A 15,116-nucleotide genomic window follows, 5' to 3' on the forward strand; every position below is an offset into this window, starting at 1 on the left:
CTGGCTGCAGCAGGGCCGTTGCTTGCCCTGGGGCTCTTGGGGCCTGTGCAGAGGGAGGTTGAGGTGCTGCTCAGCCGTGCCTCCTCCTTGGGCCAGGCTGCGGCTACCAGCCAGTACCTGTGCGCAGCCCTCAGCCACCTGCGTGGGGCTGCCGGTGAGGAAAACACCAGCAAGGCTGAGAGCCCCTGGGTGTGGGCGAGGGGTGCAGAGACCTACCAGTGCGTGCTGCGATGCTCTCCGCTGCTGGTGTCGGCGAGCTCCTGCTCGCAGATCCTGCTGCAGATTTGCGTGTTCTGTTAAACACCGTGCTGCTACTTGTGTTTTGAGGCCAGCTTGAGCTGAGCAGAAAGTCATTGAACGCTAACCTTCAGCCTCAGGGCGTGGCTGATGGCCCCAAACTTTCCTGTATCTGATCTGAGCCGTTGAGTATATTTTATTAGATTTAATTCATAACCCAGTCTATTATGGGAAGAGCAGTTTTTGAGGCTTGGGGAGTGTGGGGAGAAATCAGATTTTTGCCTTTAAATTAGGCAACTGCTGCAGGGAGACAAATATTTTACAAAGTAATGACCAAATTCTGGAGGAGAAAAATTGAGTTTGAGCTAAACTTTGGAGGGAGTTATTAAAAATTGATTTGTAAGTGCCACTGTGATTTTTGGTATCGTCTCTTCTTCCCCAGCTCTTACAGGTCCAATTTTCCATGCAGACTTGAGAGAGGCAGCTCCCCCGGCGCTGAGTCTCCCCTGCCTGGGCTGCAGGTTGTCAGAGGAGGCACCATGCCTTGGGCGCAGGGTACCGACGGGGAGTTGGTGCTGTGGGATGGTTTGGCTGCTCTTGGGGGTGCAGGCAGTGCCAGACCCCTGAGTCTCGTGTACAGCGGCCAGAGAGCAGGGTGCGCCTTCGCCCACCTGCTCTGTTTGGTTTTCAAACCTCGTCGTCCCCCCACGTGGCATGGGGGATGTGTCTCCATAGGATCGAGGTGCCCTCCACGTCGGCCTGTCCTGGTGCCTGTGGGGGAGCTTTTCTCTCCCTGCCTGAAGAATTGCACGCTATTGCCCTGCTCTGGGGCCCTGCCAGGCTGTTGCATGGTGGGTGTCGGGAGACGAAGCCTGCTGTCATGGGGAGAGCTATCTCGTAGACAGCGCTTGCATGGGGCATCAGCCCCAGCGCGCACCGTCTGCCTCCCCACGCTTCCCTCCTGGGATGGAGCCGGCGTCCGGCCCGGCGCGCAGAGGGAGATGCCGTTACCCTGCCGAGTCACGGCTGCCGTCGCGTGTGTCGGGGCTGGTGTGTGGCCAGCAGTCTGCGGAAGGATCTACAGCTGGCTCTTGGCACTCGCAAGCAGCTCTCCATCTCCGTGTCAGCACCAATGCCTCCTGGATATTTATTGTCATCTGTTTTCTGGGCTCTGTTTTCTTGTCTGGTGCTCGTTGGGATGAGCAAGAGCCGCATCCTGTCTGTGCTGAGCAGCGTTGTACTGGACGGAGGTTTGTCCCCGTGGAGGTGATGGGTTTTTTTGGCCGCTGCAGTAACGTGAAAGGAAAGGGGTAAAGTCCAGCTTTGGGAGCTGCAGACCTCCAAAGGGGCTGGGATGAAGATGGGCTTTCCCCCCAGAACTTGCAGTGGGAAACGAACTAATGCCTTTGCTGGCGTTTTCAGGGGGAGGATAGACAGAAGGATAAATGATGAATGGAAGTGTGGGCCAGGAGGCGGTTGAAGGCTTATGGGACCTGCCCTTCTCTGGGGCTGCTGGGAGTCCTTCGTGCTGGTCAGAGCCCTGGTTCTCCCCACCGCAGCACAGTGTGGGTGAGCTCAGGGGGTACTGAACAAGCACAGGGGTGACCCCGGATAAATGGGACAGGCAGAACCCGTGGAGGAGCATCGCTGGATGCTTGCCTCGCTGCTGTTGTCTTCTCCATGTCCTGGAGAAGAGTAGGGTCCTGGCCCCTGCGGGAGCAGCCGCTGCGTCTCCACGCTGCGCTCCCTGCTCCCAGCTCGGAGGCTGCTGGAGCGCGGGCCGGGCCGTGCTCCACAGCCTCTGCTCTCCCGTGCTGTCCCTCCAGGGCTAATTGAATCATGTGGCTGGAAATTGAATCCAATTGAATAGATTAAATGAGCCGGGCTTGCCGCTCGCTGCAGAGCAGCTCAGAGCCTTGCTAGCCTGCTGCCAGAGGCTGGGAGCTCCCGGGAGTCCCATGGGGGCACGAAGGGCTGAGGAGGCTGCGGGGAGACGGACACCCACTGAGCTGGGCTGGTGCTCCTGCTCTGCTTTGACAGATGAACCCTCAACCATTTCTCGGTGACGTGTAGCCCGGCTGGGTCCCAGGGCCCACGGGTCACTCTGCTACAGGTATGCACAGGTTGGGTTTTGCTCATTTCTTCTCTGAAGCAATTAGCGACTAATTAGCTGGACCCCCGCTGCTCCAGGGTTCAGCCAGGGCCCTCCCGGCAGCGTGCAGGGGCAAGGATGCTCTGATGACCCATGGCTGTGGCAGCCATGGCTGTGCCCTGCTCCCCAGCTCCGAGCCTGTTGCTCTCCCAGCGTACGGCAAGTGATGGTCCAGCAGCACCAGCCTGCGTCCCCCCAGCCCTCGCGCCCTGGTTTCAGCCCCTCTGCTGTGGCCATTGCCACAACAGCGGGGTGGGATGGGCAGCGGAGAGCAGCGTGCGGAGACCAGGGCCGCAGCACAGGCATCCCCTCCCGGGGAGATGAGCTCAGGCACGGGGCCCTGCCCTGGCAGAGCAGGGGGATCCGTCTACACAGCGTGGACTCGCTCGTGGCGGAGGTGCACACCCGTTTTCACAGCAGACCTGAGCTGCTGAAAGGGCCCCTGGTGTGGCATCCAGCGTGGTGTAAGTGGAGGCTGGAAACAGTATCTGGTTCCGCTTTAAATAAAATCTGAGCCCACAAGCACTGAGCGCACAAACACTTGTGAGATGCTCTGCAATGCTGGGAGGGCTCCTGAGACTTGGGGCATCTCCTGAGTCCAGGAATGCTCCAGTCCACTCTCCACCCTCTAAAACACGTGCTTTTCTTCACCCAGATTTTGCATCTGTTATGCAGAAGTAGCAGAGAAACGTCAGGCTGGGCCCAGAGCCCCCCACAGCCCGCCCAGCAGCCGGGCTGTGCTGGGGAGTCCCCCTTTGCTGGCGGCGTGGGCAGAGGCAGGTGACCGGCTTTCGAGGATGTGTAGCGTGATGCAAAGTCCTTTCTCCCTCCTGCGCACCCAGATTTCTCCCACCTGCTGCTTTGCATTTGACAAGGGAGGTTCCCTTTCTCCTGCAGTACTCCTGCTTGCAAGGTTCGCCCGGCAGCTTGCAGGCGTCTGTTCCTCCTCTAGCTTTGCAAGATTTCCAGCAGCTGAAATTCCCCCCGGACCTGAAGCTCACAGTGGCTCCCCCCTACCCGTGTGTCTCTGTGCGGTGGGTTGACAGAGGTGGGAGCAGTCCTCCCCTCCGTGTGTCCGGGGTGATGCCCTGCTGTGGCATCGCCTCTCCCGGACCTGCTGCTCTGCTGTAGCTGCTCCCCTGGTCCTCAGGACCCCAGGCCTGTGGAGACCAAGGGGCTTGCCTGGCTCTTGTGCCATCCAGATTCATTCCCTCTGCGGATGTGGTGAATATCGTGGTTTATTCCTGAGTGAGACCGTTCGCCCTGCCCGGAGCCCCCCCAGCCCCTTGCACGGCCACGAGCATTCGCCCTCCGAGCTGGGGGCTGCGTGGGCCCTGGGAGGGAAATAGCCCCTGGTGCTGAGCTGTTCATCTCCAGCTAAGGCTGCTGTTCGCTGGCATTTTTGCAAGGGGGAGCAGAGCTGTCCCTCACCGCCAAGTGTAAATCTGAGCCCAGCGGCAGCAGGCGACCACAGCCAAAATAAGATTAATGGCATCTGCTGAGAGCGCATCCCGAGCACTGCTGTTGATGACCGTGGCTTTAAAATACTGTTAACAGTGGATAAAGCTCCATGATTTAGAGCACTGGGCAATTACATCTCTGTTTGAAATTTCCTAAAGATAGGATCAGCCTCCCAAGTCCTGCTTTCTGCTTTTCCGATAGAATTAATAAGGATGGAGATGTGCAATTAGACAACGCGCAGGCTGGTAGGGCAGATCGATGCCTTGTGGTTACCTAATGAAGTGTTAAATTGTGCCTTTCCCTGTCCCCCTGTAACAGCCGCAGTGAGCTCTTTGCAGAGGGCTTTGCAGGGCTCACGCCCCCCTACCCCAGCCCGGCTTCATGGCGGTGGGGTGCAGACCCCAGGGCTCTTGCCTCCTTCCCAGGCTCTGCTTGCTTCTGTGGTTTGGGATCATCTTGGGCTTTGTCTTGAGCCTGGGGTTTTCAGCAGGGCTCCGTGGGGACGCAGGTTCCCAGCAGCAGGTGGGGAGAGCAGGCTGCTGCCCCCAGAGCCGGGGGGTCCTGGTGGGAGCTGGAGGCGTGGATGAGCCGAAGAGATGGGTGTCCTGGAGAGGAACAAGGATGGTTGTGGGTGGTCTTGGCTCGGTCCAGCCTGGGTCTGGATGTGGCTGCTGGCAGCCTGGCACAGCTCTGCCCGCAGCAGGGCTCTGCATCCAAGCCTCCGAGCAGCATAGGAGCATCCCCAAACTTGTCCGCTTCCTCAGTTCCTCCTGACAAGGCTACGCTGGCTGCACGCTGACCTGGGGACAAGCCAGCCCCCCGGGCAGCCTCTCGGCGTTCCTGGCTGCAGCTCCACTGCCCGGGGAGCAGCGTGAGCAGATGTCGTTTTATCGAAGTGCTGCCGCCGCTGACAGGGTGACGGATAGGCCACTTAGGGAACGTGCCTTGCGCCCTGACTGATGTGAACGGGTGATTTCCATCACGGCGAGAGTGGATGGGTGGTGTCGGGGACACCCTGCCTCCAAGAGATGCACAGCCCGGGGTGCAGCCGCCCTCGTGCCCCCAGCTTGCCTCCCTCGCCGCATCTCCCGCCTGCCCCCCTGTTCTCCATCCCCATCCCACCCTGCTGCTGGCTGTGCCAAGTCCTGGGGCTGGTTTACGCAGCCCTGCTTCCCCCGTGGCTCGCTGCTGCTCTCCCAGAGCTGAGCTGGGGGTCCTGGGTGCTTCTGCAGGACCCCTGCCCACCCCAGCAGTCTGGATCCGGCCACCTGCCCATCTTCCGCCCTTCCCTGGCGTCGGGGTACAGGCTGCACAGTGAGCTGTGCCCCATTTGCTGTGGAGCCTGTGCCCTTCTTGGCCAGCTAGGGCATGGCCCTCCCTCCCAGTTACCCCTTGTAACCGGGATCTGGGCTCGCAGGAGCCACTGGAGTTCTTCCCATCCTCTGGAAACAGTTAACCCGGCGCTGTCTGCAGCAGCACAGACCACCAGCCCTGCCTGCGGATGGCTCCAGCCCACCCTGGACCCGCTGATGGCTTTCGTGGTGGACGTGGCCAGCAGCAGCGGGGCTGTGTGAGGCACGAGATGGCACGCAGCCTCGGACACCGCTGAGGTCATTCTCCCCAGCCCGGCCCGGCCTTTCTGCATCTGCCGCACATCCCGGTGAGACGTGCTGCAAGGGATGCCCTCCGCACTCCAGTGCGACGCTGCTGCCACGTCCAGCCCTGCCCAGATGTGATTGCGGAGGCATCCCTGTGCCCACAGCACCCGCAGCGGGGCCCCTGCCTGGGCCCGGGCAGGCGGGCAGGGACCGGACCCGTCCCTGCAGCAGAACGGCAGCAGCAGCTGGCAGTGGGCTGCTCCCACCCCAGCATCCTGCAGACCCCCGGCTCCCGGTGCCCAGAGGAACATTTGGGGGAGGACGTTGCGTTTTTCTCGAGCAGAGCAAGGCTCAAAGGCTGTGAATCCTGGCAGGATGCCCAGCCCTCATGTCTGCTAAGGAAAGGAGCCGTGACCAGCGAGCAAGTGAGCTGTGTCCCCCGTTTTCTACACTGTGGGAGGGTGGGCTGTGTCAGCCCGGCCCTGGGGCTGCCCCATCCTACCCCATGGTACCCACCAAACCACCCAACCTGGGCCCCTCTCCCCAGCCTGGCAAAGCATCTCTCGCTTGCCTGCAGGAACAGGAGCACTTAGCTGGGATAAAAATAGCCACGTTTGCCTCCCGATGGACCGAGAATGGCAGAAGGTGAAAACTTCCCCTGCGCAGCTCTGCTGGGCCCGCCACGTCTGCAGCGGGACGGACCCGCAGGGTGCTGGGGATGGGGTGGGTGAGCCTGGGCACGGCCCACGCAGCCCTCCCAACCAAGGGTACCTTCCTGGGACACGGCTGGTCCCAGGGGCTGTCAAGAAGACGTGGCCAAGGGTGTGATGGAGAGGATGGAGAAGGGAGGAACGGGGAGCGCAGGGAGCAGCAGGGTGGACAAGCCCAGCAGTGCAGGGGGTCCGCGGGCTGGCTGGGCTCCGGCTCTGCTTGTCAGGCTGAGCGGAGGGGACATCGCTGGGGCTGTCCCAGGAGTTTCTCTCCAGCCGGTCAGTGCGCGCAGGCTCTGCGGCGGTGGCCGGGCCACAGGGAGGGCTGGGAGGATGTGTTTAGTTCTCCGAGCATTTCTCCACTGCGTTTTCCTCTCTAAATGGCTCTTATTTTTAGATCCAGGCAGTTGCTAAGCATCGCTGCCTCGCTAAGGCGGCTTCTTTCATGGCTTGACACCAAAGCACGCTGACAACACGCTGCCGCGTGAGCGCGGCCCTCCCTCCTCGCTGCTCTGGATTCCCTTTCTGCCCCGCAGCAGGGATTGGGACGGGGATGCTGTGCCTCTTCCTGTAGCCCCTGCTCCCCTCTGCCTCTCTGCACAGACCAGAGGATGGAGGGAGGAGAGGTGGCAGATGCTGGGAGCAGGGCAGCCCCCAAGATGCGCCCGGGACCCCTGTGACGGTGCAAACAAGCAGCACACGGGCAGCAGCATGACAGAAGTCCCTGGCTTTGCCCGTGGTGGGGACTCTCCAGCACAGCCCACGTCCCCCGGGATGGCACCGTGCACAGATGGCAGCGAATAACCGGGGCAGCAGCGGGACATCCAGCCCCCCGCGCCAGATGTACCGGTGGGGCCCTGAGCTCCTCTTTTGGCAGCACCGTGCCCCTGGAAGCCCCCCCCACCCCAAGGTGTGGCTGCTGCTTCACCCTTTCCCCGGGGCTGCTGGAGGTGGGGGGAAAAACCCTGCGAAAGGCTCCAGCCCTGCACGGGGAAGCCGTGCTCGGGGCGGGGGGCGGCAGGGGGGTCCTGTGGACCCGGGCCACCCTCCCCGCGCCTCTGCTGTGACTCCTGACCCCTGCACGTCCCCCCTGCCCATTGCCCACCCAGCTTCTCCCCACGGGAGGGTCCAGCAGCCGCCCTGGGCTGGTCGGGGCTGGGATCGCCCCTTCCTCTGTAGCTCCTGGGGGTCTCGGCGTGGGCACCGACACGCAGGGCTGGGAGGGGGGTCCTGGCTTCCCCGCAGCGGGGTGTGCGCGGTCTGCGCTCCCCTCCTTCCCCGGCGGCTCCCGGGAGGAGGCGGGGAAGGACGGGAGGGAGGGGGCGGCCGTGCCCAGCCCCGGCGGCGGCGGGGGACGGGGCGGCTGCGCGCTCCTGGCTGCCGAGCCGTGCCGTGCCGTGCCGTGCCGTGCCGAGCCGAGCCGAGCCGAGCCGAGCCCCCCGGCCCCTTCGTGCGGCCGCCGTGAGCCCCGCGGGCGGCGGGGCGGGGGGGGGCGGCGGGCTCGGGCCCCGTCGTGGTTCCCCCCGCCGCTCGGCGGGGCGGGAAGATGCGGAGCAAGGGGAGGAAGGAGAGCCTGTCCGACTCCCGCGACCTGGACGGCTCCTATGACCAGCTCACGGGTGAGTGCAGCCTCCCCGGGGAAGGTGCAGCAGCCGCTCGGGACGACGGCGGCGGGACGGGCCCCCCCGGGCACCCCGACCCGGCCCCGGGCACCCCGGCCCCCCGGCCCGCCCGCTTCCAGACCCAGCTGAGCCCCCGGCAGCCCCCCCCGCCCGCCCCGCTTCGCCGCACGCCTCGCCCGGGGAGAGGGGGCCGGCCGCGACCCCGGCGCTGGAGCAGGGGGACGGTCCCGGGGCGGGGGAGTAGGGGTGGGTGTTAGGGTCGGCGGTTGCCCCCGAGGCAGGTTTGCTGGGGGCTGAGGTGCTTGAATCGCTTTTGGCCGCCCCCGAGCTCACCCACCCTCGCCGCTGCTCCCAAGCCCTTCGGGACAGCGGGGTTTGGTGCCGGGCTCTCTCGGCCGTGCCTTGGACCCCCGCTGCGCCCTAGGGTGGCCTGGCAGCACCCCGGCAGCATGCTCCCCTGGGGATGGAGGGGCTCACCCCGCTCAGCAGACCCCAGCAGCTCCACAGACCCGGGTGTCTTCTCCACCTGTCACCCAGTGTCCCCCAGAGCATCCCTGGAGAAGCTCTGCCCCTGGGGTGGGGTGGCCATGGGACAGGGAGGCCAAACGTGACCCAGCTGTGACCCCATTGTATCCCCCTCCATCCTTTGCCCCAGCAGGGAGTTGCCCGGCATCCCGCATCCCAGCACAACATCCCTCCATCCGTAGCGCCTTACCCCCCGCCGTCCGGCAGCAAAGCGGCTGGGCTGGGGCTGGCGACACCTCTCCTTCCCCACGTGCTCCCCACGGATCAGGCCCGATCCCGTCGCCCTTTCGGGGTCTCTGTTGCAGCAGCTCCCGCCTGCCTCCCGGGACCCACGGCGGGGCTGAACCTGTCCGCAGCCGGTGGGGCTGGGTGCCCTCGTGCCGCAGGCACTGGGGTGTGTGAGCCGGGCTCCCCTGAGTCCCGGTGACGCTTTTCCTGCCACGATCTGGCGTGGATTCTGCTCTTTGCTCCGGAGTTTCGATGTGGCGGTGGTAGTAGGGCAGGACCCCTGCTCTGCACGGGGAAGTGCTGCTTTGCTGCCTGCCCAAACGTGCTGCAGCGAAGATATTTTTGAGCTGTGTAGGAACTTGGAACCCACACACAACTTTTGGTTTCTCCGGTAACTTTAAAATGTCCATATGGATTTAAATCAAACCGAGGTTAAAAATAAATTCCAGTCTCTCCGAGGCTGAGACCTTTTATGCCTGGGCTTACCTCTGAGCCAGCCGTGCAGCGGGAACCCGGGCAGGGGGAGCTGTGCCACTGTGCCCACGGGGCCGGGGCTGCTGGGGAAGCCTCTGGGGAAGAAGGCTGGAAATATCCGCCCCATTTCCCAGCGTGGGAAACGGAGACCCCGGGAGGGCACTTCACTCATTTGCCATCGCTGTCAGGTCGCTGACCTGCCAGGGCAGAGACAGTGATACCGCCAGGTGCCCAGGGACAGAGCTGGTCCCGGTGGAACCAAGTTCCCTTGCATTGGCTGAACCTGCCGAAGCTGTCCCTCCCTGTGGAGGGAAAGTTGTTTTTCTCCCAGAAGGAGTGTGGAAGTGATGCAGGCAGGAGGAGAGGGGATGCAGACTTAGATCTGGGGAGGCTTTAACAGCTCAGGCCCCTGGCTCTGGCTCTCCCAGTTCCCCGGGGATGTGGTGAGGAGCCAAGACCCCTGTGGGGCCGCAGCGAAGCCCCGGGGTGGAGCTGGCAATGCCAGTGTGGGCTTAGTGTCTCCCTGCAGATGGGGGGGTCCCTGCTGGCACCCGCTGCTCGGTAGCTCAGCTCTGCTTGGGGAGAAGCATGGGCATTTTGGGGTGTTCCTGCAGCCTTGGGGACCTGCACCGATCAGGGTCTGTCAGGGTCCGGGGGACATCTGCCACACTAGAGCCGTTAACCAAGAGATGATTTGATGTCAGGCGATGTGACAGCCCCACAGCAGCCCCAGTGATTGCTGGTGTGTGTGGGGATAGCAGTCGGCCCTGCTGCGTCCTCATCACTCCCCAAAAACACGGGTGGGGGCAGTGAGCCCCCCATCTGTGCATGCCCAGAGAAGGGTTAGCAGTACTCCCAAAAAAAAAGGAGGGGGGCTAAGGGGAAGCAGGGCCCCCAGCCGTGCACAAGGTAGAAACCCCTCACACCTTTCCCCGGCAGCACACTGATTTTTAAATTTAAAGAGCTGCTGAAAATGGGAATGCAGTGACAGTTTCCTCTCCCCGTGGCATCTCTGGCGGTGCCCGGCCACCTCGGTCCCTGGCCAGAGCAGCCGTGGGCTGTGCGGACACGCGGCACATGGATGTGTGTGTGAGAGGCGAGAGCACCGAGTGGGTGAAAGCTGCCTGGGTGTGAGCGGCCGGGAGAGCAGGCACCGGCTCCGTGTGCCGGGGCGAGCCGGGACCACCCTGCCCACGCCTGGCCCCGGTGCGGTGGCGTGAGGTGAGGGCAGGCATCGGCCGTGCCCGGCTGCTGGGCCTCGGTCTGCGCACCCGGCTGGGCGTTAAGGAGAGAAAGGTTTAGGTTACGCCACTAGGAAATTACACCGGTCCATTTCTGGGGTATTTAGATGACGCTAGCGAGAAATAAAAGCCATCCATAAATTACATTATTCCTCCAGCCCTCTAATGACATGAATGATTAGCGTGCAAGCAGAGCCCGGAGCCAGTGCCTCGGGACTGCTCTGGACATGGCCCTCCGTGGGGGAGAAACGGGAGCCCGCTGCCGCTTTGCCCCGAGGAGCGCAGGTACCGTGTCCCCGGCCCCGAATCCTGGCAGCGCGAGAGGCGAGGGGGGCTCGGAGGCGGCTTTCCCTCCTGCAGGGGTCTGTGGGCAGGGGGACTGCCCCAGCCCCAGTTGGGGAGCAGGGGTGGCCCAGGGCCCCATCTCACCCTGTGGGACAAGCCCGTCCCAGCCGTGCTGTGTCCTGCAGGCGGGACGGCACGTGCCAGCGCGGGGTTGATACCTGGGCTGTTTGAGGTGGGTCAAACCCCCTAGCTGCGTTTTGGAAGGACGTGGGGTTCCCCTCCGGGGCTGCTGGTTCCTCAAAAGGGATTAGGAGGTTCACTTTTCACCCCCACTTTCCCACCTCTGCTTTCTCCCTCCCGTTGTTGTGTTGTGGGGTCTTGAGCAACCGCTTTGCTCCACCCCGAAGGCAGCCGCAGCGTTTGCAGCGGGTGAGCAATTGCTATAGAGACCACCTGCAGAGCTTCGGGGTCCTCCCGCCTCCTGACGCACGGCTGATGGATGGGGACTCCCTAACTCTTAGCACTTCCAGCAGCCCCCCCAGTGAGATGAAACCCGTAGGTACCAGCATAGTGGCAGCGCAGCGCCTAGCTGAGCTCTCCTACCTGGAGGGAGGGTGTTTCAGAGGCATCTCTGCCGGCGGCAGTAGGGACCGAGAGACAGGGCCGAGCTGTCCCCCGGAGACACGCCGAGGGGAGGACAGTCAGTGGGGCTGGCGAGAGGACAGCAGGAGCTGGACTCTGGTCCCTGTCACGGGGTAAAGCCGAAGAGCTGTGCCCCGGTGATGCATCTGCCACAGGCAGGTCCCAGGTGATGGGCAGATCGAGGGCAGTGCCAGGGCTTGCTCTGCTGCCGGCACATCCGACGGCTCCATCGTGGCTGCTCACAGCCCACGCTCCGCCGGGCGGGAGGAAGGTCTCCACGAGCTTGCCGTAGCGTAGGACTTCCACCTGCAAGGGGGATAATTTATTTCCCAGGGGTGGGAGCGAGGGCAGGAGGCTGGCAGGGGCCGGCCGGAGGCCCGGCTGCGAGTGTGCGTGGCAGGTTGTGTGCCGTGCCTGTGGCTGCGTGCTGGGGTGGATCCCAGGGAGCGGCACTGGGATGGTGGCTGTGCCCGAGACCCAGAAGAAGGATCCTTCTCTTGCCCAGTCGCTTCCTCGAGCAGCACAGGAGCACCCCTGGGTGCCAGCTGCCTGCGTCCCTGTGGCCAGCAGCGCGCGTGGGTTGTCCCCTCCTCCTAGAAGCAGCCCCAGGAGGGGTGACACACACTGATGTCCTGCCCCGGGGGGTCCAGCCCGTGGGAACCAAGCATGCTGCCGTCCCCCTGCTCCCCCGCTAACCTGCCTCCTCCGCGCTGCCGCTGCTGCCCCATGCATCCCTCTCCGCTTGCCGCTTCTGGTCCCACTGCCTGCGGCCTGGCGGTGAGGCTGGGCTGGAAGCTGGGCTGACCCCCGAGCCAGGTGCCCAGCCTCCTCAGGAGGCCCCCAGTCAGGGTGGGGTACGGTGGGGAAAGGGGTCCCACTCGTGCGCTGGGGTGGGGGGCTCCCGTGGGGTCCCCTCTGTGCCAAAGCGCCCTGCCCTCGACGGATGCTGCACCTTCCCGACGTGATGAGAGCGTTGCCTGACTCTGCCTCGTCTCTGTCTGCTGTCTCCCTCTCCCTGGCATCTCTACCCTCTGCCTCGTCCCTCTTTGCTGTCCTGGCTTGTCTGCAGCCCTTCAATGGCGACGTGTCCCCTCTCACGGGGTGCTGTGGCCCCTCCTGACCGAGGCTGAGATCCTGAGAGCTGCACGCGGGCTGAGGGGCGTGCGGGTGATGCTGCTGGGTACCGCTGCCCGCAGGCGGGTTGGATTTTGCAGGTGGAGATGTTGGAGAGGCTGGAGCTGAGGTTTTGGCAACGCTGCTGCATCCCCGCAGGCAGAGGCAGGTTGGAGCCGGCGGGGAATTGGTGGCACAGGATTAATTGGCAGGAAGTTCGTGGGTTTGGTCGGGGTGGGTAAACGGATGATTTCTGCAGATGCCGATGCATAATTCATGGGCAGTCGCAACTTCGGCCAAGGTGTACAGCTCCTGCTGCACGAGGCTGGTGATGCACGGGCAGGGAGGGCTTTGCTCTTTTGCCATCTCTGCGTCCGGGCACGGAGAGGAGTTTTTTGCTTGTGGCTGGCAGTGTTGCGGCTGGATATGGTGTCCGGAGTCGGCGGTGCTACTGCTTTCCTGTTGCCTGGTGTGCTGGGCTCCTTGGGAGCCGGGACAGGAGGAGGTTTGGGAGGGTGAGCAGAGCTGACCCCTGGTTTCCCCCGGGCCTTACCTGGTCCTTATGTCCCTGCTGGAGCTAAGCCTTATGCCCTTGCCTTGCAGCTGGGGCATCAGGAAGCCCTGAAGGACAGGAGAGACCCCATTAGTGGAGCTGCCCTCCCCCTCCCTTGCTGGCTCTGCTCATCAGTGGTGTTTTCATTAGGGGAAGTGGTTCGGTTTTGTTTAAGCCAAATTGCTGTGCTTGGGAGATGATAAATCCATCTGCTGGCAAATCGCTCTCCTGCCGCCGCGATGGATCCCAGCCCTGGGCTTCAATCGTGCTGCAGATGAATGAGGCTCTGGTGAAATCAATCTCCCTGCCGTGCCCCACTGGGCAGGCTGAGCCGGGTGGGTGCCTCCCCGATGCCACGGTGAGGGGCTCTGGCTTGGGGTGGGGGATCAAAACCCTCCTGGAACCCTTGGGGGTGGTTATTGCTGAGCAAGTGAACTGCTGGGGCTGGTGCAAGCGGCTTCTCTGGGAGCAAAGGGGGAGAAGAGCCGCTTTCCGTGGGGCAGGGGCTGTGGGTGGGTGCAGGCATCCTCTTCAACCCTCCATCCATGCCAGGGTGCTCTGCCGGCAGCGGGGGCTGGGTGGGTGCCATGCCGTGGGGTGAGCAGCAGCCAGTGCATGGGACAGGGCTGGGGACAGGATGCAGAGGGTGGAGCAGCCCCGCTCCCAGCGATACCCTGCCGAGCAGCTTTGCAAAGGGGATGTGGTGACAGGGCTGTGCTGGGCAGGAGGCTCTTAGCAGGGTCCTCCCGTCCCTGAGCTGCTGTGGCTCTGGCTGCTTCTGGCTGGTGTGAGAGGGCAGCTGGGGCAGCAGGAGGGTGCCACATTCAACAGGAGCTGATGGGGATGGCGGCATGGGGAGTGTCACCTGCATCTGAATTTGGGTCTCCCCAACCGTTTCCTCACTAGTGTGGACAGGATGAGTCACCTATGGACACTTGTGGACAGGGGTGCTGTACACGTGCTGGCCCACGCTCTCGCAGCATCGTGCCTCTGCCTGTGCCTGATGGCAGCCGCAGGGCTCAGGTCCGTCTGGCTCTAGGTGACCGTTTTGGCAGGAGCCACCCTGCTTTGGAACCTGTCAGGGCAGGCGCCCCTCCCAACCCTGGGACAGCATTACTGGGTGTTCTGGGGTGCGGCAAGAGGGGCAGTGTCCCATCTGTGCTGCTCCTGCTCACCCCACCTGCGGACATGGGGGACCTGGGGATGTTGAGGTCCAGGGGACATATAAGAAGGTGCCCCAGCTCTCAGCATGGCTGCTGCGGTGCACATCCAATTCCTGCACCAGTTCCATCCGCAGTGAGTGTTTTGGGGGCTGTGCCTGTGCTAAGAGCTGCGCCTGGGGCAAGCTGGTGGTTTCGTCCTGGATGGAAGGGAGCAGTGTGGGGTCTGGCTGACCCACGGAGAGGTCCGACGAGGACCATGCTTCGGCAGTAGCAGTGCCTGCGGGCAAACAGAGGATGCACAGAGCTGTGAGGGCCGGTGCCAGGCTGGCAGCAGAGATGGATGGTGTTGCCTGTGGCCCCTCTCCCGGGAGCCGGTCAGAGACAGTGATGGGGCGACTAACTCTGCAGGCGGGCTGGTGGCACGGATCCGCTGCCCCGGCTCTGCCGTGCGGAGACAGAGAGACTCACTGGGCAGGATGGGATCCCCCTGGGCTGTCCTGCTGTCCCCATGAGCCACCTCCCCTGGCAGTGACATTCCTGCTGGGAAGGGGCTCCACAGCCTGAAGCAGAGGAAGGTTTCTTGGAGAGATGCTACCGTGAGGGACTGGGAGGACCCCCATCACTGAGCCTCCGTGGGGAAGAACGTGGGACCCTGCGCCTGGCTCCAGGCACTGACCCCAGCAGCAGGGCTGGGATGCACTGGCTCCCTTACCTGCCCTCTTCTCATCACCAACCTCATGTATTTGGACAACAGAGAAGTGCTTTTTAGGGATGGGGCGTAGGTGATGGTCTGGCCAGGATCTGAGTCACAGGGAGGAGGACTTCCAGGGATTTTCCCTCGGCCCGGCTGGAGAAGGTGCAGCCTTGTGGGATGCAGGGAGGCACTGGCCAACTTGCACACCCATGGCTCGCTCTCAGACCCAGCAGGAGCTGGGCAGGAGCCATCTGGCTGCTCTGACCCGGTTACTGCGGCCCATCCAGCCGTGGCGGGGTGAAATGAGAGCTGGCCTGCTCGCTAACAAGATTAGACAGGCGAGCCACTACTCCTGGCCTGTTTGGTTAATCGCTGCTTCCTAGATTGATTTTTTAAAAATTGCATTGCTTACAGAAAG

At 63.3% G+C, this 15,116-nt stretch overlaps 1 protein-coding gene across 1 annotated transcript in view; it reads left to right on the plus strand.

Moving 5' to 3' along the window:
• The first annotated feature begins 7,584 nt into the window (after window positions 1-7,584).
• The window catches only part of KCNIP2 (potassium voltage-gated channel interacting protein 2), a 46,973-nt gene continuing 39,441 nt past the window's right edge, over window positions 7,585-15,116 (plus strand). The window contains exon 1 of the mRNA XM_075423590.1: window positions 7,585-7,777. Within this exon, the coding sequence (XP_075279705.1) occupies window positions 7,705-7,777 (73 nt within the window). The 5' untranslated portion in view covers window positions 7,585-7,704. The remainder of the gene's footprint in view (window positions 7,778-15,116) is intronic.

This window comes from Opisthocomus hoazin, chromosome 6, assembly GCF_030867145.1.
Source record: "Opisthocomus hoazin isolate bOpiHoa1 chromosome 6, bOpiHoa1.hap1, whole genome shotgun sequence".
In the NCBI taxonomy this organism is placed as follows: Eukaryota; Metazoa; Chordata; class Aves; order Opisthocomiformes; family Opisthocomidae; genus Opisthocomus; species Opisthocomus hoazin.